The 27,599-nt window shown below is 38.6% G+C and overlaps 2 protein-coding genes across 2 annotated transcripts in view; one reads left to right on the top strand and one right to left on the bottom strand.

The window, feature by feature from the left end:
* GLP2R (glucagon like peptide 2 receptor) overlaps positions 1 to 2,265 on the bottom strand; it is a gene marked incomplete at both ends in the record, with an annotated part of 49,373 nt that extends 47,108 nt beyond the window's left edge. The window contains one exon of the mRNA XM_082775252.1: positions 2,161 to 2,265. Coding sequence (XP_082631378.1) covers positions 2,161 to 2,265 — 105 coding nt within the window. The remainder of the gene's footprint in view (positions 1 to 2,160) is intronic.
* A 5,021-nt stretch (positions 2,266 to 7,286) lies between these two features.
* GSG1L2 (GSG1 like 2) lies at positions 7,287 to 21,969 on the top strand (the record flags this gene model as incomplete). Its single annotated transcript, XM_082774698.1, has 5 exons — positions 7,287 to 7,596; positions 9,271 to 9,318; positions 11,876 to 12,028; positions 17,102 to 17,213; positions 21,272 to 21,969. The coding sequence occupies 5 exons, from the start codon at positions 7,287 to 7,289 to the stop codon at positions 21,525 to 21,527; spliced, it is 879 nt and encodes a 292-aa protein (XP_082630824.1). The 3' UTR covers positions 21,528 to 21,969.
* Positions 21,970 to 27,599: the final 5,630 nt, after the last annotated feature.

The raw sequence follows: 27,599 nt of genomic DNA on the forward strand, positions 1-27,599 counted from the left end.
TTTACATTTCAGTTGACATTAACGCACTCTAGCATTTAAACAGAACTTTAAGCTCAGAAGAAATTGAATACCAAAGTCCAAGACAGAAGCTCAGAAAGTCTGTGACCTTTTGACCTAAACTGGACATTTCTTCATTTCAGAATGTCTGACAATTTGCTGGTAATATATAAACCACATTAGTCCTAAACGCTTGCACCAAAGTTCACTGGCACTGAAATTTTATCAGACTTTCCTGGAAGGGTCTTTAAGTTCATTTAGTTCACTCAGAGCACACAAGGTGCACAAAGTTGACACAGCTGCTTAAAAATAAGCAGAGAACATTGCATGAAGCTCTTGTTTAAAAGGTGGATTAAAATAATAAACGTCCAAAGTTGCAAACGGACTGATTTAAATCTGTTTTTTTTTTTTTTTTTTTTTTTTTTTTAAATAACTGACTACATTTTAATCAGGATTTCACCTTTTAAATTTCTTATACTAAGCCAACAATAAAATGAAATGGTTCTGTTTGTTTATTTGGACAATGCTATTATGGTTAGAAAAAAAATAATAAAATTTTGGAATGAATTAGAAATAATGTAAGAGTTCAAAGGATTATTCATTCTTTCATCCATCATCCTGATTTACTCTGATTTCATATCTCTAGAGGTGTTTGCTAGAACATGTGGATATAGTGGTATATGACTATTGTTTTTTCTTTATTGTTAAATATAAAAAAATACACATTTCTTTACATGATCTGTTGTAAACAAGTTACAGGAAACACTACAATAAAGTAACTCACGGTGATTTATAGTCTTGTAAAACTTTGACTTCACAAAACTCATTGGGAGATTTTCTTGTTAATATTGATGGCACCAGCACTTAGGTCAAGACTATGGATTCAAAGCTTCTCAAAAAACTGAGAGATGCTTCAGTTCTATTCTCATTTATATGAAAGAAGTTCTAGATTCAATTATCCCAAAGCAATAAGAATATTTTCTAATAAAAAAATAATAATAATAATAAAATATCAGAATATGTGTCTCCTGGTAATTTTTTTTTTTCAGGATAAAAAAGGAAAAGGAGCAAAATTAGAGTCTTTACAGCACATACACATGCAAATACATTTCCTGTGGAATTAAGTGTAGGACAAGTGGATAGAAATAACTTACTACTTTCGGTTTAACATAAACCTATATATTGTGTTCATTTTCTTGTATAGTTATTTCATATAAATTTACCCTAAATTTATATAGATTTTTTTTTTTTTTTAGACAAATTGGAACTTACTGCAACATCTTAAGATTTTTTGTTTTAAAGTTACTGAACTAATGGTACACATTAATGAACATGAAAATGAGAAAAAGAGAAAGCAAAAGAAAAAGCAAAAGAAAAAGAAAAGGAAAAAGAGAAAGCAAAAGCAAAAGAAAAAGAAAAAGAAAAAGAAAAAGAAAAAGAAAAAGAAAAAGAAAAAGAAAAAGAAAAAGAAAAAGAAAAAGAAAAAGAAAAATTCATTTAAGTGAATTACACAGAGATATTATCATTAAATACTGAAAGTTCTTAAAATTTTAAGACAATATAGATGAAGAAACATGCTTTTAAGTTTTTATAGATTTATAAGAAATAGAAGTGAACAGTTTGCTAAAGCTCCACAAGAAATAAAAGTAAATATTGTATATAGTTTTTGCTAGCCTTCTTAAGAAGCTGAGGTGCAGAACAACACCAATAACCTCGACTTGCATTGGAGATGTAACACTCACTCTTCATATATGTCTAAAAGGCTAAGCTGTAGCTCTGTAAACAAACCTAAGGTGACTTTAGAATACAAGTGCAAAAAATAGTAGAAAATAAACATATTTCAGAATGAAATTGATCTCTGAGGCAAGCTGTAAAATAAAAATAATAATGATCAATATTGTTATGAAAAGAAATTGTATAAACACAAGTAAACACAACTTATTCACTGTATGAATCAATGTTAATAGCAGAAATTTGTAATAAACTACCTATTCAGAATGAGTTACGATACAAAATTCTACAGCTTCTCAGTCAACATTTCTCATAACTCATTTTAACATTAATTGTTATATCAGAACTATTTTTGAAACAAACATGCAGTGAAGGTTAAAATGCTGTGTGATAGCTTTATACTGCTAATTATTAATTATTGAATTAGCTTACCTGTTTAACTAGAAATAATATCATGACAGAGCTGGCAGGTCCAGCAGATATTCTGGACCAGAGCCCCATGGTGGACCAGAGACCAAAAAGTGTCATCATGCCCATTCTAATAATTTTGTACCCAATATGCTGCTATTTCCCTCTGCTATGGATCAAATATATCACCCAGTCCTGTGAAAAAAAGAAAAAAAAAACAACAACAAAACAACAACAACAACAAAAATGATCTTCTTTTACAAGTGTAACCGTTTCAAGAATCTTCTTACAAACAAGCCTGGAAGTCTACAAGAATGTCTAGGCTTGATGGACTCCAACTAAGTCTTGTATTTTTTCTGATTAAAGGCACAGATAATTTTCTCTAAACTTTACAGAAAGTCTGCTTACTGCAGCTTGTCCCTTAGCCAATAAGAAGTCACAAAACTATTAAAACATTAAAGGGCTGATCCTGTTCCCTTGAAACTTCATGGGAATTTTGCCAGTGGTTTTGCAAGAATGGAATACAGCTCCATGAATATATACATATATTTATACATACCACATGAAACTATTAAAAGATGACCCAGAATGAAAAAAAAAAAAAAAAAAATGTAGGAAGGTTTCTGAATCAAGTTAGTTGATAGGAAGCTGCTCAGTAATAGCTGTTTTAATCATTTCTGATCATACTTCATCAAATATGTACCACCAGTACATATTTCTCTAAGAGATTCTAAATATACAAAACCTAATCTAACCAGCAGTTCAAGTTTTACTGCAGTTTTTGTAATGTTCAAAGTTTTCTCACAATGTCAGCTGCAAGTTTTGAGAAGCTGCCAATGAATTTCAGCTTGAATTTTCAAAACATTTTTTGCAGCTTTTCTAGATTCAGAGGAAAGCCTGAAAATATTAATAACTTTATATGATATGTAGACTCATGAAATGAAAAAAGTCCATTTGCAGTACAATAATTTTCATGTCTGGTTTATGCTTTGAGTTGACAGCATGGAGAGTCAGGTAGGTGTTACCTTCTTCTTCATTTCCAGAATTGCTATTGGTACAGGAAGATTCTATGTACCTTTCCCATACAGCTGAGCAAGAAGGGGCAGAGATATGCCACTAAGACCATAGAGCCAGTGGTAGCCCAGTTTTCAACACTAGACATAGGCTATATCTAAACTCTGTAATACAATCATTCAACCTGTCCAGCAGTCATGGAATCATAGAACCATAGAATCATAGAACAGCTTAGGTAGAATGAAACCAAAGATATCCTGTTCCAACTCCTTGCCATGGGCAGGGATGCCTCCCAAGGTTGGCCAAGGCCCCATCCAACCTGGCCTTAAACACCTCCAGGTATGGGACATCCACAGCTTCCTGGGGATGCCTGATTCAGTGCCTTACCACCCTGAGTGAATAATTCCCTTCAATATCTAATCTCCCCTCTTTAATTTAAAACCATTCCCTCTTGTTCTGCCATTGCCTGCCTAAGCAAAAAGTTGCTCTCCATCTTTTTTATAAGCCCATTTTAAGTACTGAAAAACTGCAATGAGGCTTCCCCATAGCCTTCTCTTGTTCAACCACAGCTCTCTCAGCCTTTCTTCATAGGAGAGATGTTCTAGCCCTCTGAACATCTTTGTGATCCTCCTCTGAGGACCTCCTCTGTGGCTTTAATAGATCCACATTCTTCTTGTGCTGGAGGCCCCAGGCCTGGATGCAGTACTCCAAGGGAGGTATCACAAGGGCAGAGTAAAGAGATACAATCATTTCTGTTAACCTGCTGGTCACTGATCTTTTGATGCAGCCCGGGGTGCAGTTGGCTGTCTGGGCTGCAAGCGTGCACTGCTGGCTCATGTCAAGCTGTTTATCCACCAGAACCACCAAATCCCTTTCAGTAGGGCTACTCGCAATGAGTTCTTCTAGTCTGTACTCATGGTGGGGAAAGACCCAGCCCAGGTACAGCACCTTCAACTTCATTAGGTTCACATGGGCCCAGGTCCAAATTTGTCCAGGTCCACTTGAATGGCATCTATTTTTTCTGTTCTGTTGACTGCACCACTCAAATTGGTGTCATATGCAAACTTTCTGAGGGTGCACTAGACCCCATTGTTTATGTCATTGATAAGGATATTAAATATTTATCAGCAGTGGGTGTGTCCTGACTCACTACCCACTCACATGCCCAAGGTTTTGTCTAGATGAATCAAGGGGTGGAAGGGTATGATGTATAACCATATGCAATCTTTATATGAAACCTGGATGTGGTACATAAATATGCTGGGACATGGAACGAGAAAGTGCTCTGGAGACAAGCATTTCAGTATGGAAATGGACCATCCTACTCTAGAGAGGCCTGGCAGCAAGGGCGTTGACTGCTGTCACTATTGTGCCTGTGTCCAGGAATTGTTCTTCTGTGTATACAACCTCCCAAAGCCACACCTAACAGTAATTATAAGGACCAGGAAGATGCACCTCAAAACACCCAGAGCAACTGTTTAGCTGTATATTGCTACAAGCGATAAATGCAGATTTTCTAATTGTCATGTGAGTAAGATCAACTAACTCTGTAGTAGGTTACAAACAGCAAACCCGAATAATGCTCTGGCATTGGAGCTCTCTTGAGACCACCATATATATCTCGATGCTAAAGAAATCATGAAGCATACCTAGAACCTAAATGAGCAGATTCACAGGATCTTCTACAATACATCCTTGATATTTTTCAGGACCGTGCAATACCTCCCATCTGCTCTACTGATAGCTGGTACCCGGCAGCTAGTGGTCTGTTTTCTGTTTTCAACTTCTACAAGTTGTTTTTACCTATTCACTTTCTAAAATCATCATTTATGCTTGATCAAGCTTTGTGGTCTCTCTTTAGAACTAAAAATACCCAGGGCTAGGTCAATGAAGGAGACCCACATTACGAGGTTTTGTATCTCTTTTTTGCTCTCACACCAAGGTCCACCTTTGTGTCTCCTGCTTTCCTCAGCACCATCATTTATGGTTTTGCTGTTTTTGCATCTCCTGATACCTCTAACACCATCAGTTTTGTTGGAGTGCTCTACTAAACCCCAAAATCATAATCCAGAATATGGTAAACAGGTGCCTTCCTCTCTTGTAGTGCTAATATGGTTTCCAGGTGATCTATCAATGCAAGAAAGGGCATATACTAAACTCTGCTTTCAGCATCTTTCATCTTGACTACACCTTTCTGTAGCACATAATGGCATTTTAGGAGACTTTCAGTACAAGGAAAAGGGATTTGTGCCAAAGGAAAAAAAAAAAAAAAAAAAAAAGAAAAAAAAAATGCTCCGTATTTGTCACATAATCATATCAATATGTCAATGGGTACTAAGAATGCAACAATATTTCTGTTGTTCAAGTTGTCAGATACATTGAATACAAAGGAATCTGTAAGCCAGGCTCATAAAAAAGAGCAATTATATGGATCAATTTTGTTTTAAGACATGCTCCTGCCTTCACTCCAGATGTAATTTTACAGTTGATCTAAAGACAAACTCTCTTTGGAAATGCCACTAATTAATGAATGGTTAAGTGCTAATATTCAAGAAAGGAAGATACCTGACCAGCAATCTTGATTACTTCCTCAAGCTTAATTTTTCATAAGTGAAAATAGGAACTCTGCGCAGCTGGGGAGTGGAAACATTCCCTCCATTTTTCTTAGGCCTTGGATGAGGCTACAAAACAACTAAGGAGGTCCTCAAAGTCCTTTGCTTATGTGCATCACTCCCACAATCATAAAGAAAGTGGAAATCCTATGATAGGAAGAATAAACAAATGACATAAGAGGCCATATATATACCTCTGCCTGCAAATTTTAGGAGGACTAAGTACTGATGTTTTATGGACTCATTATTTCCCCAGCAGCTTCTTGTCTTAAAAATTAGAATGGGTTTTGTTAAAAGATACACCTCTGTCCTGTGGTGTCACTTTCCCTTAGTGAATGTTTTTGACCTTACAGTCAAAGTGATAATCTAATTACACTCCTGCTCTTTCTGTGTTTTTTTTTTTTTTTTTTTTTTTTTTTTTTTTTTTAATCACATGTTTTTATAATAATATTCATACACTTACACAGCAGGGACAGGTGGATTTGACCTGTTCCTGTTCCTGTAGGTTGTGCATTGTTTTGCAGGGACCCTGTCCCTTGTTCCTTTTAGCACAAATGTTTTTTTAATATCTCATCATGCAACAACTGTTCCACACAAGGTTTCACAAAATTCTTCACTCATTTCATAAGAAAAAGTTTAAAATCCTTTGCATTATCAAATAGGCAGAAAAAGACACATCTCTAACATGTCAAGATGGGAAATGTTTCTTAGGTGAAGGAAAAAATAGCTGTTTCACAGAGTGAACAAACAGATGGGCAGACAAAATTAAGACAATACAGCCTTTTCTCTACTCTTTCACCTAACATTATCAAGGTTTCAATTATGTGTTCATGGAGGCGAACTGGCCAGTGCCCAGAATACTGTCCTTAGCTAAAATGTGTAACTTATGACTTTCATTTGTAACTGGTAGAACTTCAGACAAGTGTGCTCACCTTCCCAGTGGTCTTGGGAAACGATGTAATGCCGTGAAATGCTCTAACTTAGCAACTGTTTTCATCTCTTTAAGAACTTCTTTAAAGTAGGATTCTTGATTGTATTCTATTTAATTCAATGTTCTGTGTAACAGGAGCATTTGGAACTGCAAGGTTAATTTTATTTTTTTCATAGGTGAGAAATGTAGAAGCTTCATAAGTCTGACTCCACCTGCTGATCGAGGTAAGTATGTGAATTTTGTTTCTGTAAATATTTTTTTTTCTGATCGTATATTGGTGTACTTCCTATGCTTCTGTGTTCTTTGTGTTTTTTCTCCTATGATTCATAGGCCAAACTATAATTTATCTCTTCTCCTCGTATTTCTTTCACAAGATATTAGTGCCAAATTACACTGTCCTATATCCTTAATCTCTTCTGCCACATGATTTCTCCTTATGCCCATATCTCTATTTTCTGTCTTAACTACTAAGCTGGTACACTTTGCTGACAGGAAAAAAGATTGGGATAGTAAACACAGGCAGGTGTTTCACCAGGCAGACATAGCTTTATAATAGGTTGTTTCTAGAATAATTAATACTGCAGTCCTGAAGGATGCCAGTTTTAGACCCTGGCACAGCAAGACAGCAGAGAGCCTCAGCAGCATTTTCTCTCAGTCTTTTCTCTTTAGTTTTCTCTATTACAGCATTCAGCAGCAGTTACTGGTGTGAAGGGACAAGAAAAGTTGCCAAACCTTTCTGTACAGAACAGAACAAAGGGGATCACTGCATCCGCTTTAATAGCCCTGATGCCAACAACAGTAATGCTGTGCAATATATCTGGGAGACAGGAGATGACAAGTTTGTTGACCGAAAGTTTCATGCTGGGATATGGTATTCCTGTGAAGAAATTATAAATGGGGAAGGTAAGTAGAAATATGTACATTTACTTCAGAAATTAATCAGAGATTTTTCTATTAATTTGGTGTGAGTTTCCTCTTTCCTGCAATATCATGTATGTATTTTAAAAGAAAAAGTATCCTTAAAAAGTTGCTCTACTCTGGAAAGGGGGATCTTAGAGAGTACTTTCTGTTCAATTCCTAAAAAAAAAAATATATATTATTTTCTGTAAAGAACTTTATAGTGACAGATTATAGTACAGATGAAAAACGTCATACACTTCTAGATAAAACAGCAAGTTAAATTACTTTAACAGGGAAGTGTTTTATTCTTTCTGATGTTGTTACTCCTCTAGGCAAAAGTGAACATATTTGTCTTGAATGATGTTACAGGTGCAACATTAAAAGCACAATATGCTTCTTTGAAAAAAAATATATTAAAAAATGGATTTTCATTTGACCAATTAATTCTGTGATACCTAAGTTTTTTCATGGATTTCCTCTTAAGCACAGGTATTTTCATTTTCTTACTGTGATCTCACCTTCAATAAAGGGAAGCACAAGAAGGTTATTTTCACCTTGCTATAACATAATTTGGAGACTCACTAATCATGAAAGAAGGCATTCGACTGGGTTTCATTCTTGCTATGTAAATATCAGTGGAATGAATGCAAATTGTCATAAAAGAGAACCTCAAGTTAATTTTGGATCTTTGTGTATGTGAATTGCTTAACTGGTTCTAGAAATAGTGTTTGTATGGTAAATACAAATCAGCACTTGATTTTTCCACTTATCATTCTGATTAGTTTAGCAGTGGCAAATTGAATGAAACTTCAGAGGAGTCGTCAGCTATCTGTGCAACAAAATGAAAATATTTTAATGGTTGACTTTCTTGAAGGACCAGTTCTGCCAGAAGATCTTGTACATCATGCAGTTTTAAGGGGGTAGATGTCATAGATCAGAGCAAGACATCTACCAGTGAAGACATCTTTTAGGTGGATATTGCTGGGATCATGGAATCCGTCTGGAATTGGTCTGTCTGCTACGGCAGTTCTTATTTTCATACATGGTGCAGTTAGCAGCTGAAAAAATAAAAACAACAAACCACCCTGTATTTTCAGAGCAGAGCAAAATTAATTACAAGAGCTTTGTTCAAAGCAGCTGCACAGGGGTCAAGAGGTCACATGGGTTTGAAAATCAAAGCTTATAGGAAAAAAAAAAAAAAACACACACAAAAAAAACAAAGCAGTCAAGCTTGTAAGAAATTTGTGTGAGCATCAGTCTTGTTGCTGTACAGCAAACAGTTCTTCCTTCACAGGCAGGATGGCATGCAGTTTTGTAAATCATTAGTTTTCCAGTTCTGACTTTCACAGGTACAACCTTCTGGATAAAAAAAAATAAAATTATAAGCCTTTCTCTAACTTTACCACAAAAGTGTGACTCTGTTTCTGCCTTGAAACAGTCTGAATGGATAAAGATCTGAGCTCCAGGAGAATGTCCACATACCAGGGACTCTGTGTGTACAAACACACATCAGAAATAGCTTATCGTGGTCATCTTAATCTGTATGTTTGTGATATATTTTTTATTTTCTGCATTCTATTAATCTGTTTCTTTAGATCAATACAGAATATATAATCATAATTTTATTTTAAAAGTATGTTTTATTTTAATTCTTTTTTTTTTTTTTTTTTTTTTTAGGTGAGAAATGTAGAAGTTTTGTCAGTCTAGCTCCAGCTGCTGATCGAGGTAAATATGCAATTTTTAAATATAAATAAAATGTTCCTGATCACATTAACCAATATAAATACTCCGTATGTTGTTTTGAAAAAAAAAAAAAAAAAAAAAAGTGTGTTTTAATCCCACACAGTTTTTGTCCTTTATTTAGTTTTTAAACATCAAAATAAAGTCCACAGGACTTGAAATCTGAGTCAATGTCTTTCAAATCTACTCAATTTGAATGGGAAATTTAAAAAATGTATATTTTAATTATGAGAAATGAAAATCAAGATTTCTGAGTTTTTGCCACCTCTCTCCTCAAATCTCCAAATTCAGAGTTAGGACTTTGGGGTTGGCACTATACTGCCTGGAGAGGGCAGAAGGATAGGCAGCATGTGAAAAAGGCCAGGCAATGTGCTGAGGGGACTTTGGAGAGAAGTACTGTGGACTGAGCCAATCTTGATGACAGTCTGAATCCTCTTCCTGCACCCTACACAGAACTATAAGAAAGAATTTCCATTCATCAAGGTTTTGCAACCCAGAGATACCTCCTAAAAGCATAGAGTTAGCCTTGTTCTTTCAAATAACAGTTCCTATTCCTACAATGCATGCTTGCAGATACTATTGAAAGAGCAACCCTCCCATGTAATCCTTATAATTTAAATGGTTAAATCAATCATTTTGGAAGTGATGGGTCCTGAAAAAAAATCCTCCTTCTTCCCCATGGGGTTGAAATTGCATATCCAGGATACTGGCACTGGACTACTTTCTAGATCACGTTTTCAACCCCTGGGGAAAAAAGATGATATCTGAAAGCTAGCTCTCCCTCCCTCTATTGCGTCTATGTCACTATACACAAATAATTACAACTGTTTATTGTATGAGAGCTGTTTATAGTATGAAAAACCATATAGTATGGTTCTTAGCCACAGAGTCATGATCTTCTAAAAGGAAAAGGAGGGGTGAATTGTGGGCCCTGGCCTGAGAGCAACTTACACATGAAACCACTGGTGGGCACAGAGAAGAAATTATCTCTGTGACCAGGAGAGTGGCCACAGGCATCCAAAAGTTAGATCAAGGGACCTAATACAGCACCTTGGTACCTGATAACCACACTGTGAAGCTAACCCTGGGCAGTGAATTACTGTGTGGAAATAAAGGCTCTTGTCCTGCACAAAGGAAAAGAGTTTGTGATCAGCAAAGGTGTATGACTGCAGTGTACACAAGACTTGGGATGCATCAGTCTCACTTTTTCTGAATTTATCATCCTTAGACAAGGCAATGTACACAGGTGTTATCACAGTTACCCAGTGCATGTGTAACAATGGCTCACTATTCAAGAATATTTAGATGCAAGTTCTCATAGCTGGGGAAGCCCACACTGCTGGACAATGTAACATCTGGAGTTCCTGAACAAAATTATTTTATTTTATTTTATTTTATTTTATTTTATTTTATTTTATTTTATTTTATTTTATTTTATTTTATTTTATTTTATTTTATTTTATTTTATTTTATTTATTTTATTTTATTTTATTTATTTTATTTTATTTTATTTTATTTTTTTACTGAGACAAAAATTTGTTTTAGAAATAGACCTTGCCCATGTATAGCTTGACAATAATAATCCATAGTAGTTACTTATAAATTACATCTTAGCAATGTTTTCATTTTAAATTTATGATTGTTAGCATATATATATACCTAGTACATATATGCATATGAATGCATATTAGATCACTATTTGAATCTACAACTAGACGTCTGAAGACATACCAATTTGTTCTTAAGATGGTCTGTGAGATTCAGCAATCAGTTGTTGGCCAGCTCTTGCTACTGTATGGACACAAGAAGACTGCCTGCTCCAGCCAATGGGACATTATCATGTTAATAATAAAACAGCAGGCTAATAATCTTTCAAAGGAAGATTAACTTCTTGAGTAAGATGTAATCAACAGATATCCAGGGAGAACTGAATTAAGCAATACCCAGAACCATGAATCTCAGTGAAATCTGGAGAGCGTTTGGGCACATGAAGGCTTCTCTGTCCAAAAACAAGAGCTTACCTGGTGAGAAACTAAACACAAAAGGAATATTTTAGTTAATGACTAGACCCTCAGGCCATGTGGCTGTGCATGTGGCCTTTGAAGTTTGTTAGATGAATGTCTTCTGTTTTGGTATAGTCTGGACACAGTAGCTGTGGTGTCAACAACTAGATAACTGGAAATTAATTCTTTTGTTTATGAACATTTATTAAAAATTTTCCCCCTTTTTAAAATTAATTTTGTTCAAGTTAATTTTAGGGTAACTACTGTGTATAAAAAATTTACTGCCTGACCTTGTACTGTAAACTTAAGTGTACGGCAGGAACATGCAAGTGCTCTTCTTCTAAATGGCCAAATCTGCAGAGGGAATAACAATTTATGGTGTTGACCATGTTTGTCTTTCTATAGATGTTACAACAACAACCTCACAGTCTCTGACCATTTGTTTAAGTTTGTGTAAACAATATAAAAGAAGAAGAAATAAATGTTGAAAATACTGAATGACTGCTTATAATATCAGTGCTATTAATTTGGTTTTACAGGGGTTTTATGGCTGTCTATTGTAGCAGAGCTACTGTATAACATTTTGCTTCTGACTGGAGTTGTTCTTATGTCAGTAGAAATGTGTTGCTATCATAGTGTCATTGATGGGCTAAAGATCAACGCCTTTTCTGCAGTAGTCACCATACTTGCAGGTACAGTATAATATCTCAATTTATTACATCAAGAAAATTCAACATTGATAGATTTCTAACTGAAGACTAATAACAGTGTCCAGGATTAAAAACTATAACAATACCTATGGAGACACTGTTTCATTTATCCATGTTACTTCTTAATCCAGTGCTATTTAATCACTGAGATCTAGGCAAATTCAGTTTGGAAGAAACTTCAGAAGGTACCCTAGGCCAACCTCCAGCTCAAAGCAGGGCCAGCTCTGAGATTGGACAAGCTTGCTGAGCAGGACTGTATCCAGCTGGATCTTAAAAACCTGCAGACTCTTTGGGGAGTCTATTCCACTGCTTGTCTGTCTTCATGGTGAAGAAGTTAATATATCAGTACCTGAGCAATTTGGCCTGAACTCGGCATTGACCATGCATTGAGCTATTGAGCTCTGGAGGTTGAAGACTTGCAAAGGTGTCTTCCAGCCTGAACTACTCTGTAATTTTGTCTATGTTAAACAATTGTTACTGAGGAAAGTTGCAGTTTAAAAAAAAATAAAAGTAAAAAAAATTTCTGTGACCTTTCTGGGAAAAGTAATCCAAGCTTTACTGTTGGAAATGCTTATTCATGCCACATATAAAGTCTCAACTGCTACAGTTTTTCATAATTTCTTTTAGGCTCCCACCTGCAACAGACAGCAGGTCATTTTTTCCTCTTTTTTAGCTAACATTTGCACATTTTCATGTTTCTATCTCAGCTCCCTGTAGGACAGAGAGTGGTACCCAAACTCTATGATTTCTGAGAACCTGCTGGAACATCTCCTTTCTTCTGAATGATTTTCTTGAAAGGTGTCTAGGTGGTAAAAAAATGTGTGTTTTTTTTTTTTGTTTTTTTTTTTTTTTTCTCACCAATTCTACTAATTACTCAAATTAGTCTCCATTATCTTTCTTGACTAGTGATTTATCAGTAGATTCCCTGAAAAACAGTTTTAAAATATTTTTTCTCCTATTGATCAGAGATTTTCTGTATTTTGAACCTCAGCTATAGACTTAGTAAAACAGTATGATTTTTAACTTGACTATAATAATAACAGTAATAATAATAGATTAAATAAGCCTACCTTTTCAGAGAAACATTTCTACCTGTATCTCTTGATCCATTGTCAAGTTTATTTTGAAAGAAAGGATAGTAAGCTTTGTTAAGTGATGTAAAGAGCGCGATGACCTCCTCCAGTCGCTCTGGCAGTGGAAACCACCATCTTGGCCAGCAGAGCCTAGTCCAGTGCCCGTAGACCCATAGTGTCTGCTCAGACCAAGAGACACAGCTGCCTTTCCCCTTTGCAGGTTCAGCCAATAGCAATGCTAAGCATGTGCCCCAGAGACACACAGGACACACAGACACACAGAGAACACTGACACAGCCACAGATAAGGCACTGCCTTGAACAAGGCAGTCCTCCACAGAGGACTCACATAAAACATAAACACAGACAGCTGAGTCCCTTTCCTCATCTTGGGCTGGCACAGGACCTGTGCAGTCACACACACAGCACTCTCTAGGTTTGCAAGCACACACACACTCATGGGTCTCCAAGTACAGCCCCTCTGTCTGTCCAGCATGCCAGTCTAGATCCCTGACCCCCTTACCTATATCATGGCTCCCCTCTTCACTGGCTGGTCCAGCTTGATGCTTGCAGCTAACATGCAGCTCTCATACACATTCCAACTTTGCAATATCCCTGGAAGAACCAGCATTGACTCTCCACTCTCCTTACACCTCAGCCCAAACCTGAGGTCCTGCTGACTGGGTTAGCTTGAAGTCTGCTGGTGAATGCACATGGACAACCTCCCTATACCAGGTTGTCTGTGCATTCAGCCCCCAGAAGCCAGCACCACGCATAGAGGCTGTGATGCATAGCCCCATTTTGGCTGCCAGTGCAGAACCTGGCTCTCACCTGACCCATGTCAGCCCCTTTCCTTTCCCCCTCCCTGCTCTCCCCAGTGGTTGGTTTGGGAACACTCACCTCTCCTGCCCCAGTGTCGGGGAGTAGAAGACCCTATTCACTCCAGCAGGTGCACTGGGACCCTACTGGTCCCAGTAGCTGACTCTGTAGGCCAGGCACCCACAACCCCAGCCTAAATCCAGTAGCTGCCACTAAATTCAACTCAGACTGGCCTCCAAGAAGCTGGTACTTAATCCTTTCAAGTCATATACACACACATATCATGCTTACAGTTACATTTGTCTCTGCTGACAGTTGTTTTTGGGAACATTTATCATTCTTGCTTCAGTAGCTGGTAGTGAAGGACCCCCACAGGCTCCAGTAGCTGGCACCACAGGTCAGGGGCACCCATACCCTCGCTCTGACTCCAGGAGCTGGCACCCAGTTCATTCACACTGGTCACCCCAGTAGCTTGCACCTGGGGCTCAAAGTCTGTAGGACCCTCCCTAGAACCAGAGAGCTATGGCCCCTCCAGCTACTGACATTAGGACTGTCACTCACTTCTGTAGCTGGCACCACAGACAGGGATGCCTGATTCCATCTTGACTCCAATAGCTGCTTGACTGTTGGAGTCAAGCATCAAATAGATGCTTGACTCCAATAGCTGGCACCAAATTTCACTCATACATACAGACCTCCGCGTAGCTGGCACTTAGTCTTTGCAGCCCACATACAGACAGGATAGACATTGTAAATATACAGAGAGATACATAAGAGAAAGTTTTCATATGAAAAGATGGTAGGACAGACTGCAGTGATCAGATGCAGGGCTCTGCCAGACAAGCACACTTGACTGACCCAATTTCACACACAGCCTGACTACAGTCTGCACCACCCCCCACCCTTTTGCTACTCACTGGTTCTCCTTCCCATGCACATACTGTCATGGTTCTGCAGAGCTTTACCAATCCCACACCCCTCCCAGTCCTGAGCCCCTTGGTCTATAGGATCATCAGTTGCAAAGTCCCAGTTGACCTTCTTGAAGTGGCACCTATAGTTTCTTGATAGCTAATCAGTTAGAGTGACTGAGAGGTTTGTTCCTTGTCATTGTCTCCATATTTATTTTGTCAAGTCTGTGTACTTTGTTTTCTGGTTTCTACCTTTTCTATTAGTTTCCCAGTTGACAATCTCCTCCATCAGATATTCTTACTGGAATAATTTTGTTCATATTCTCACATGCCCTCATCAATGAATCTGACTGATCAGGTCTGGTTTCTATCACTGCCTCCCATATAATTTATCAGTAAGGGTTGTGTTCCTATATATTCGTGTGTGTAGCTGCCTTCCTTTCTTATTATCCCTTGTTGCACTGAGAAAAGGTCAGGAGGAGGGTTACACAGCAAGATTTTACTGGATGCTGTTTATTTCAGATGTTCCCTGATTTTAAACATTTCTTGAGATAATACAAAGTTGAAAAACATGTCTTAGTTGTTTAAATCTGTTGTAAATATAAATCAAATCTAGTTGCCTTATCAAGGAAAGGGTTTAAGGTTTCCTTCACTCTAATCTGAAATGAAGATGTGATTTCTTATAATGACACGTTCCTTATTCTAGCACAAAAATGCAAATTAAAATTCAGCTACTGGAAATTGTAGCTACATAATTCTAACTATTGTGAAAACACACATATTAAGAAAACAGTTATAATATTTAACCATTGTGTGCCAGTGTTTGATTTCCCTCAGTCTTTAGCTCAGACTGTATAAAATGTATAATGTATGTTCTAACTGATGTAGAATATGTTGACCTAAAAAAAGTCATAGTGTGAAATTTTATTCTTATACAAGAGCTAAAAGGAGGGAGCTCCAGTGAAAGATCTCATGTTCACACTCAAGTGTATACATCTCTAGGCAACCAGACTGGAGGATTTAGGAGAAATATTTGTTTTAACTCAGAAATGACTATGATATGCCATCTTTCTGGTGAGAAATGAACAATTCTTATGGTTGGACCAGATGATTTTGGAGGTCTTTTCCAACCTTAATGATTCTATAGCTGACATCAGTCCTCTAATCCCTACATCTACAGTTTAACATCTTTCTTCAGTTTATTAAGGAATGTGGTATCAGGGTGTCAGCTAACTACCAAAGTTGTGTTTCACACTATGACGCCCTTTGGCTTTATACTGTATAGAAGAGCTGTCTTGATTGCCTGTTTCAAGGAGTACCAGTGTTTCAGGGAAGGACATTTCCTAGTGACTACTGAAGACAGAACATGGTTAGTCCTCACTTGTTATGAACTAGACTGAGAGCCTCTGTGTACTAGCAATTGCTTTGTTTTGTAAGAATTCATGAAAAAGATCTACTTTGGGAACACCTAACAAATTGGGTCTTGTGAGTTTGGTGGGGGGCTGTCAGCTCTGAGAAGCTCATGTATGTTAGACAGTGGGATGTTTGATAATTTTAAGATCATTATGGATTTGTAAATGTAGCTAGGAACAACAACAACAAAAAAGTTCATAGGGAAGTTCACTGCTGGAAAATAAAATGTTAGGCTTATGAAGAGACCTTGTAGGAATTTTGAAAATTAAATTAATAAATATGCTACTTTCACAATTGAGCCTTTCAATGTTTTTTAATAGTCATTTAGTGATCTTCAATTTTTCATTCACCTCAATAATGTTGATAAATCTTGTTGCATTTAATGTACTGCAAAAGTGCAGGTACAAGCATTACAAAGGTACAAACATTACTTGTGCCTTTGAAAATCTTTCCACTGAAAGACAGGAAAATGAGGGAAAAGTGACCTATGCAATGCAACTGATTGAGACTTTGTTGTTATGGCTGATTCCTGCTTAGGGCTGAATTACTAAGTAGTAGGTTTTCAGATGGTGATAACGAATAACTTTATTGTTTTTCAAAATCTAAGGACTGCATGTCCCACTGCTCCCGTAGATTCTCAAAGCATACAAAGTAGGTGTCAAAGGATTGTACTACTGGTTGTACTGGTAAATCGATGACACATAAATACAGTTTGTATTTTTCAGTGTCTTACAGGTTCTTTGTAAAATATTCTTTAGGAGTTCAAGGGACAACTGCAATAAATCGACTAAGAAGAATGTCATCAGTTTACCTTTTCTAATAGTCTTTCATTATATTTTTTAGGTCTTCTGGGCATGGTTGCTCACATGATGTATACAACTGTATTTCAAATGACTGTAAATCTTGGTCCTGAAGACTGGAGACCTCACACGTGGGATTATGGCTGGTCCTTTTGGTACTTGTTGGTTTACATTTGGTTCTTCCATTACATTTCAGTCACTTCATCCTATATTCAAGACATTTTTGTACTATAATGAATGGGTCTATGTTATTTCAGTCCTGGGAACACAGTTCAATATTTAGCTGTTTTTGTCCAAATTCAGTAGTCTTAGATTATTGCATAAAATGTATAAGCATGTGAATTTTGCATTTATCATCCTTTAGACAGTACTTTTAGACATCCTTTAGACCTCTGACTGTTCTGTGTGAAGCAGAGGTTCTTTTCCACACACATCAGATTACCCATTTTTATAAGACCCAGGTTTGGTACCTTTGTTTCCCAGGAAGACTGCCTTGTATAAGTTGCTTAGAACTTTGCTGGCCTTATCCATTTAGGATGAATGTTTCTTTAGCATGTACATGCCTCAGGTTGTTGTATTTGGAACATTGCAGTCAAAATTATTCAAATTTTTAAGAACAGACTTGGGTAAAAGTACATTTTTTTTTGACCCTGTAAATAATTGCATCATTTTCTGAGGAGGTCTAGTGAACTTATTAAAAACGAGGACTATGAAGTGGATTTTTCCTGTAGAGATGTCTTTGTTGTACCTTTGGAAATCCATTCAAATTTGATCAATAATGGACATTTGAATGTTCTTATGGCACTAGCTGGAAACAGCTGTCATTTTCCCAGCCATAACTGAGAAAAATAGTAGGAACAACTGTATTTGGTTAACTCAGATGTCCATCAGGCCCAATCATTTGGGTCACTATAGGACAGCTCAGGCTGATTGTCTACATATCAGTACCAGCTCAACTGTCAGAACTATCACCAACATTGTCACATCTACCACTTCTGCCACTACAGTCAGCTTTCCCCTCCTGAGCACCTGTCCTTTCACTATATGGCACATACTTAGCAGATGAAGATTTCACAGCTGCCTTCTAGTTACTCTATGCAGGACCACTGAATGCCCAAAGAAATGCTTGTACCATCATGAAACTTTCCAAGACATCAGTACATGCATACAGAAAGACATTGAGGAAGATGGTGTCTCTGTTGTCTTTTTTTTTTCCTAACCAATTGCATGCTCCTTTTTTCTATCAAGTTTCACATTCTTTCTGTTACTCAGCCTAAATGGTAGCTATGTTACCCTGTTTGATAATCTAAGAAGAAAATAAAACCATACATAGAGGTACCTCACTTCCTCCCTCCAGTTGTCTTCCTTGGTTTCTATCCTCTTATCTCCTTCCATGTGTAATATTGTCCCTCTTCTGATAACCTACATTTAGACCTCCCTTATTATTGCATGACCCTTTATCTCCAGCCTCCCATAAGTACTCTCCCAATGGCTGTTTTGTTTTTAAAACAAAAGTTTTAAAAAAAAGGAAGAGGGAGAGGGAGAGGGAGAGGGAGAGGGAGAGGGAGAGGAGAGGAGAGGAGAGGAGAGGAGAGGAGAGGAGAGGAGAGGAGAGGAGAGGAGAGGAGAGGAGAGGAGAGGAGAGGAGAGGAGAGGAGAGGAGAGGAGAGGAGAGGAGAGGAGAGGAGAGGAGAGGAGAGGAGAGGAGAGGAGAGGAGAGGAGAGGAAAGGGGAAGGTTTCTTACACTATTTATGCAAGGAAAGAGAACAGATATCAAAACATGGGCATTAGTGATTTTAACTAACACTCCATTTCTAATCACCCTGGCATCCACTTGTGGCCAACAATGTCACCAAAACCATGACAAGGACATGGACAGGCAATGGCACAGGAAAAGACTTTACTGCTTTACCACTGGGAACTTCTTAACATCACCTTCCTAAGAGTCAAGGAAAACAGGGAATCAGGCCAATGGCAGCAGCTTTTCATCTCAACCACCAGACTCAGGGGAACAGCTATGCCTACGAGAACTGTTTATCTTCTGTCATGGATCTTCCACCTGCTACAGATTCCCCCTCTCCACATCCAGCCGATGTAGCGATGATTTTTCTTCCACCTGGCTCAGAAGGCATGAAGACCTTTTTCCTTTAAAACACAGGAACTGGTAGTGACAGGTAGGCTCAGTCTCTGGTGGCCCTGAATGTCTTTTCAATAAATCTCTTCATATTTCTCTTTCTATTCTTTGGTAGCTTTCCTGGAGGTTGGAAGATATTTCTGTTATTGGTGAGTCTTTCCATCTCCTTGTGTTTCTCACATCAATGCATCCTTACATCAAGAGACATTTTCTCTCTAAAGAGTTGCTCTGTTCTAAATTCCTGTAACATACTTCAAATGGGATACTCTGTGCAGTGATAGGAAAAATAATCCAGCTGAGCTTCTATCTGTATTTATTTTTTTCCAGAGGAATAACTAGTTACTTCTTTAATAGTTACTCTTGTTCCAGTTGACCTGATTGATCTCCCCTTCGCCATTGGTCTCTGAGCAGAGTTCAAACAGTTAACTTCTTGAAGCTAAATTTCCACTGCAGCCAAACTCCACTTTATCCTCTGCCTCTCTCAGTGACATCATTTGCTTATGTCCTTCCTTGGTTCTCCTTAGTCGATGTTTCTTTTCCTTACTGTTTATGGAAAATAAAAAGTTCTGGTGAAAACATTGAAGAATCCCACCAATACCTTCTTTGCATTGTCAAAAGAAACAATTTACTCCTGTCCTTTGTTTTGTATATTTTGACACAGCATTGGTATATAGGAGCACCTGTTCATAAGAGCTTAATTTCATTCAGTCTTTGGTAAGAGGTCTTTTTAAAAGTTTTCTTGAAAGCAGTTTGTTCCCTTTATTTCACTGGATCCTTCAAAGGGCTCTAACAGATTGATCAGGAACAGCATCTTTAACAAAAGCTGTGCATGAAACACGAAGTATCAGTTATATCAATTTGACTACTAAAGCTACAGTGCTTCAATTATTCAGCCAAAATACCTGCTACATGAGTTAGGCCTACTGCAGATCTGCCACTTTCATCTAATCTCAGGGGCTAAAACTTGGTGTCATTGCTGCCATCTTCAACTCCTCTCTAACATGGTTGTTTTAAGCCATAGGTTACATATAACCATAGGTAGGTCTGCTGTCCCATCTGTGCTTTGTTTGAATGATGAAGCATTCTGTCTGCTTCTGCTGGCTTTTCCCTATTCTTGCTATTTCTTTGTTACAAGAGCACTTCCACTTATCCTCAGATTTGAGATAGTAATTCAGCGTATATTTTGGCTGACTTCAGGAGAAAATATAGCTTAAGCTGCTTCCTCTTCTTCCTGTTCCTAGAGGTCCTACATATCTACATGCCATAATCCACTGCTCTCAAACTCTCTCAAGACATCTGGATGTCTGATTACCCTGGAAACCAATCTTGGCTAAAAATAACACTCAAACAGAAAAAAGAAATAAAGAAGGAAAGAGTTATTTAAAAAGAAAACATAAATGAGTTCATTGAACTACAGCAAGGATATGGGAACAAACAGCTATGAGGCAAATGATAAATTAACAAGAGTTTCTTATACTGATTTCTCCACTAATGGACACATTTTGATTATCCTGACCTTGCCATGTTAAGGACTCTGGTAAGTTTCTCCACTGTAAACTCTAATTCATTCTACTGTGACCATACTTTTGCATGCTAATCTTACACCTCTAGCATGTGTTGCCCACTCAGTGGTGCAGACATTTCCTGCATCTTTAGTAAATTGTACCATCTTTTTAATATTTCTGGATAACTGGCACACATTATTTCTCAGTGGCACCTGTGATATTTTTAGACTCAGTAACTGCACCTATCAATTTATTTTTTTTTAAGTATTCCCATTTTTTCTCAGTTCCTCTTACTGATATTGAACCCTAAACAGAGTAAACAGAGAAATTAGAGTCAGGGTTTCATTAAACAAGAATATTAAATGTGAATGTTACAAGCGTAGAGAGGTCCATTCTGTAAGTCAGGTATATGGATGGTCATTAACCAAATGTCTGACTTCCTCCCTGACCATGCTCCTCTTTCCATAATATAAACCGATACAATCACTTGTGTGCATTATTTTCTAAAATAAACTTGAAGATCTTGGATATGAAAATGTTCTGCTAATTTCTAATAAATCTTTTTGTTTATAGCCTCGCATGGGCTTCCTTCGCTTGCTGTATGGCTGCAGCTGTCACCACTATTAACAAATATACAAAAACTATTTTGGAATTCAAGCACAAAAGAAAAACACTGGAAAGGAGCTTAAAGATTAAATACAAGTTTCCAGATCATGCAGCTCCAGAGAAAGCTTGCAATGTGTATGTGAACTCTTTTCACAACACTACAGAGGACCCTGCACACCCAGTAAAAGACTTGCATCACCTGGCCACTATTTCAGTTCTGTAAATTTGAACCATATCTCAAGACATCCTGTGAATCATAATATTAGATCAGAATGAACTAGTATTAACTAATAAAATGTACATTTGTGTTGCATTGGATATTTTTCTTAATGATAATAATTAAAAAATAGATATTCCCATGGATGTTTCAAGGAAGTCTTAGTGTGGGAAAAGCAGATTCAGGTGTTGTAGTTCAGAAAAAACAAAACAAACAAAAAACAAACAAACAAACAAAAAACCAATGATACAAGTTCTCTACTCCTCTGATTTTTAATCAGTCTAACTGCTAATACAAGGTATGTGAGTTTGTTAGTATTTCAGAGCACTATGGATTTCTCTTATTATTTTTTTTATTAGCACAAAACAACAACAACAACAATTCCACAGCCCAAAACCAACCAAAAAACAAACAAACAAACAAACAAAAAAAACACAACACCGGAAACCCCACCAACAGCAGGGCAGCAAATAAAGCAGCTCACACGTTGTGCATGTCTGCATGGCTTGTAAAAGTTTGTTATTAAAAGTATAATCTTTCCAGGAAAATTGGTGTATTACAGCTTATGAGTCATGAGTTTTCACCTGAAGCATATGGGTAGGTTTTGCTGTGAAGTGAAAGAAAGGTCAATATGAGGAAGGAGTTTTCATTGTAATTAGTACTCATTTGAAAAAGCTGGGAAGATAATTGGAAATCTGGAAGGTTGTAGGCATCACACAACTCACATATGTAATTCTTTATATATCTTTCTGAAAACTGTGTCAGAAAGAGTCAGAAAAATTTGATTGGTCTAAGAATAATCTACCGTCACATTAAGGATGGGAAAGTAGCATTGTTTTTAGTCCTCATAAATCAGGCATACCCAGCTGTTCTACTTTGGCTTCATCCTGGAGCTTCCCTGTGATATAGAATCATATGTACCAATTATGTTGGGCATGAATTTTTCTTCATTGTTATGTGAATCTTCCCAATGAGACCCCTAGGAAAAGTCAATTTTTCTGTTCTCCTTAATATTGAATGCTTCTTTCTGTATACCTCATATACCAAATGAGCCTTCATTTTTCAAGGTTCAAGTTTTGCTCTCTATTTTCAGTATAATAAAGTCCTTTTTATCAGCCTATATTTTCTTACAATCAACTGTTGGCTCCTGTTTTAAAACAGCATCTCGGTGTGTAGAACTTAAGAGTATCATTATGTCCTAAGGAGTTAAGTTATATGCAGTCTCCTAGCTTTATAACTGCTAATTTATGGTCATTGTGCACCATCACTTCATTCACATGATTTTTAGAAAGAGAATGCCATTTCTTTCTCCTTGTTATTAATTTAGCATTTAACCTATTTACAACTTCTAAGCACTTACGGACACTTTAAAACAAAACAAACACAAGATGGCGTCTCTGAACAGTGAATGGGGTAGGCTGTGTCCAGCCAGCTGGCAAGTTATTGTAGAAAGTTCCCTGGAACTTGCTAAAGGATCATAAAATCATAGAATGTCTTGGGTTGGAAGGTAACATCCACTAATCAGTTTGGCCGAGGCCCCATCTGTTGCGAAGCACGGACGAAAGCACGACAGACACGAGCAGAGTCAGATCATGCTTCACCATTTTATTGCCTGAATAGCCCAACTTTTATAGTGAATTTTACAGGGGTGGACAGTGTTTCACACAAGATTATTGGTCAAAAGCACCCAGACAAACTGTTAAGAAAATAACAACAACTGCAAGAAAAGAACCCCCCTTTTGATTAGAAGTTAGGAAAACCACCCCCTTTGTGCTTAATGGTCACGTAGGCCTAGTCCTTGAGGCCAGCTGCTGATAACAATATTTTCTGAGTTCCTTAATTGGGTGATGTGGGAGTCATTGCCGTGGGAGCTTCTCACAGTTACTCTGGCAGCCTGGTTTGCTCAGCTACAGCAGGCCCTGAGATTTCTAAGGCCTACCCTGGTTGCTTAAAGCAAGCTTAGATCGAACAATTATGCCAATTCCCAACACCATCCAACCTGGCTTTCAATGCTTAGAGAGATGGGGCATCCACAGCTCTGGGCAACCTCTTCCAGTGTCTTACTACTTTTACAGTGAAGAATTTCCTCCTAATGTCTAATCTAAATCTATTCTCTTTTAGTTTAACACCATGCCCCCTTGTCAAATCATTATCTATGCAAGTACAGAGTCCTTCTCCATCGTTTTTATAAAACCCCTTTAAGTACTGAAAGGCTGCAATGGGATCTTCCTGGAGCCTTCTCTTCTCCAGGGTGAACATGCCCAGCTCTCTCAGCCTGTCTTCATAGGAGAGGTTCTCCAGCCTTCTGGTCATCTTTGTGGCCCTCCTCTAGACTCACACAGGTGTAGACAGGTCCACACATTTTTGTGCTGGGGAGTCCAAACCTGGATGTATCACAGCAGGTTGGGCCTCATGAGTGCAGAGTAGAGGGGGACAATTACCTCCTTTGACCTGCTGATCACACCTGCTGATCACACCTCTTTTGATTCAGCCCAGGATTGAATTGGCCTTCTGGGTTGCAAGTACGCACTGCTGGCTCCTGTTGAGCCTTTCGTCCACCAGAACCCAGAAGTCTCTCTCCATAGGGTTGCTCTCAATGAGTTCTTATTCCAGTCTGTCCTCCTGTCTGGGACTGCCCTGACCCATGTACAGCACCTTGGACTTGTTGAACCTCATGCGGTCCACAGGCACCCACTTCTCTGGCCTGTCCAGGTCCTGTTGAATGGCATCTCTTCCTTCTTTGGTATCAGCTGCACCACTCAGCTTCATGTTGAAGAGAAAAGGGATCTGGGAGTGTTGATTGATGCTCAGCTGAACATGAGCCAGCAGTGTGTTCAGGTGGCCAAGAAAGCCAATGGCATCCTGGCTTGTATCAGGAATAGTGTAGTCAGCAGAACCAGGGAGGTGATCATCCCCCTCTACTCAGCTTTGGTGAGGCCTCACCTCAAGTACTGTGTTCAGTTTTGGGCCCCTCACTACAAGAAAGACATCGAGGCCCTGGAGCATGTCCAGAGAAGGGCAACAAAACTGGTGAGGGGTCTGGAGCACAAGTCTTATGAGGAGCAGCTGAAGGGCTGGGATTATTTAGTCTGGAGAAGAGGAGGCTCAGGGGAGACCTCATTGCACTCTACAACTTCCTGAAGGGAGGTTGTGATGAGGAGGGAGTCGGCCTCTGTTCTCAGATAACTAATGATAGGACTCGAGAAAATGGCCACAAGTTGCACCTGGGGAGATTTAGATCAGATATCAGGAAAAACTTTTTCTCTCAAAGAGTGATCAGGTACTGCTATGGCATGCCCAGGGAGGTGATGTAATTACTGTCCCTCACAGTGTTCAAGAAGTGCCTGGACAAGGTGCTACAAGATATGATTTAGTAGCTTAGTGGGTAGTACTGGTGATAGGAGGATGGCTGGACTAGATGATCTTGTAGGTCCTTTCCAACCTTGTGTTTCTATGACTCTATGATTCTATTTTGTCTGCAAACTTGCTGAGGTTGGACTCAATCCCATCATCTATGTCATTGATGAAGACATTGAAAAGCACCAGTCCCAAGACAGAACCTCCAGGGACACTGCTTGTCACCAGCCTCCACCTGGACATAGAACCATTGACTACTACTCTTTGGGTGCAGCCATTGAGCAAATACCTTATCCACTGGATGGTCTACCCTTCAAATGCATATTTTTCCAATTTAGAGATTAGGATGTTATGTGGGACTGTCAAAAGCCTTACAGAAGTCCAAGTAGATGACATCAGTCAGTCTTCCCTTATCAACATATACAGTCACTCCATCATAGAAGGCAACCAGACTGGAAAGAATGTCGGTTAGGCTTTTGTACCATGAAATACTGTGGTCATTTTATTTCAGATCATTTGACCCAGTTAAGTGTCATGGGTGTGACTTCTAAGTAAAATTCAGAGGCACAGATAAATAGAGCTACAGCTGTGTTGTTTACCTAGAGTACAGCAGAAGTTAATGAGAGAAACAGACACATCAATGATGCAATTCATGTAATCCTAAAGTTTACATCAGATAAACCACAGGCTACAGGCACCTATTTCTTCCCATTGATTAAGAAGGACATTAAGTGAGGTAAAGAGTGATGCAGCTCCTCCAGCCAGTCTGGTCCAGGACCTCTCCTGTCCCACCACTGGAATTCAGCCCAGTGCCTGAGGTCACAGAGACTCTGCCGAGGCTTGGGGACATGGATGCAACTTTTCCTTTTGCAGGTTCAACTGATAGCAAAGCTGAGCACATATCCCAGAAACACAGAGACAAGATGTTGATATAACTGGTCCCACAGGCTGCCCCAGCCAAGGGCTGCCTTCAGCAGCACTTACATACAGGACTCATGTAAAACAGACACAGACAGCCGAAACCCCTTCCTCCTTTCTGACCAGTAGAGATAGAAGTTCCCTAGTGAAGGCACAGACACACAGCACTTTACATGTTTCCAAGCACACATGTATTTGTGGATGCTCCAAATACCTGGCATTGTCCTTCTGTCTGTCCAGCATCACTACCCAGATCCTGGGCCTGCCTCGCAACACACACACACACACAGTTGTGGAAAGAGAGAGTGAATACACAGAGAGAAAGTTACAAAAAGTTTTAATGAGTAAAATTAGTAAAAAGATAGGACAGACTGGGGTGATCAGGCACAGGGCTCAGCCAGCCAAGCATTATGACAGGCCCATTTTTACATGTGACTAGCCCTTTATACTTTTTCTACCTATCTCTTTGTTCCCCCTTCCCCTGCACACACGATGAGTTTTCAGAGCTCGCTGGTTTCTGCAACCTCCCAGTATGGGGCCACATATCTTGGTTCACAATCTTACCAGGTTCAACTTTCATGGAAGTAGCACCTATAACTTGTTAGGAGTTAAAATTAGTAAATAATTAGTGTGACTGGGAGGACTGCTTCTTGTAATTGTCTCCCACTTTGGAAGTCTCCAGACAGATAACCCTGCTGGAATAAACTTTCCTACATACTCATATGCTTTCATAAGTTAGTGCGATAAACAAACTGTGATTTGTTTACCATCACCATCTCCTTTCTTATTATCCCTTATTGCCAAGGAATGAGGTCCTTGTCTAGGTACACTTAAAAGAACAGACACTCTCCTTCTACATTACCGTACAAAGGGAATATGGGAAGTTAGCTCTAGGTGGGCTGTCTCCAGGGCAAATGTCTAAAATAAGGCAAAAGTCTCCTAACTGCTAAGACTTTGCAGTCTCAGAATTCTTTTAAACTCTTTCTTACTTTAGGGGCATTTTTGTATAGAAATGTCAATTTTATTCACTAACTTTATTTTGTTTATGTGACATGGTTCTGGTAGCGAGGAGCTGCAGGAGTGGCCTCTTTGAGGAGTCCAGAAGCTACCCCATGTTAGATAAGGGCCAGTTCCAGCCAAATCCAAAGGGATCCACCACTGGCCAGAGCTGAGCCAATAAGCAACGTTAGTTGCACCTCTGTGAGTTCATATTTCAGAAAATAAACAAACAAAAAAAAAAAAACAACACAAAAACAAACAACATTTTTTTTTTAAAAAAAGAACAACAAAACAAAACAAACTTGACCTGCTGGCCATGATACTTTTGATGCAGCCCAGGATACAGTTGGCTTTCTGGGATACAACTGCACATTGCTAGCTCATGTTGAGCTTCTCATCGACCTGCACCTCCAGGTCCTTCTCCTCAGGGCTGCTTTCAATCCATTCTCCACCCAGCCTGCATTTGTGCTGGGATTGCCCTGACCCAGGTGCAGGACCCCCTTGGGTTTGGCCTTGTTGAACTTCATCAAGTTCGCACAGGCCCACCTGTCCTCAAGCCTGTCATTCTGGATGACATTCCTTCCCTTCTATTTGCTGACTGCACAATACAGCTCGGTGTCATTGGCAAACTTGCTGAGGATGCACATGATCCCACTGTCCATGTCACCTACACAAATGTTAAACATTGCCAGTCCCAACACTGACCTCTGAGGAACACCACTCATTACTGATCTCCACTGGACACTGAGCCATTGACCGCAAATCGCTGAGTGAGCTCATCCAGCCAGTTCCTTACCCACTGAG

The sequence above is a fragment of the Aythya marila genome (assembly GCF_965140915.1).
Source record: "Aythya marila genome assembly, chromosome: 18".
Lineage (NCBI taxonomy): Eukaryota > Metazoa > Chordata > Aves > Anseriformes > Anatidae > Aythya > Aythya marila.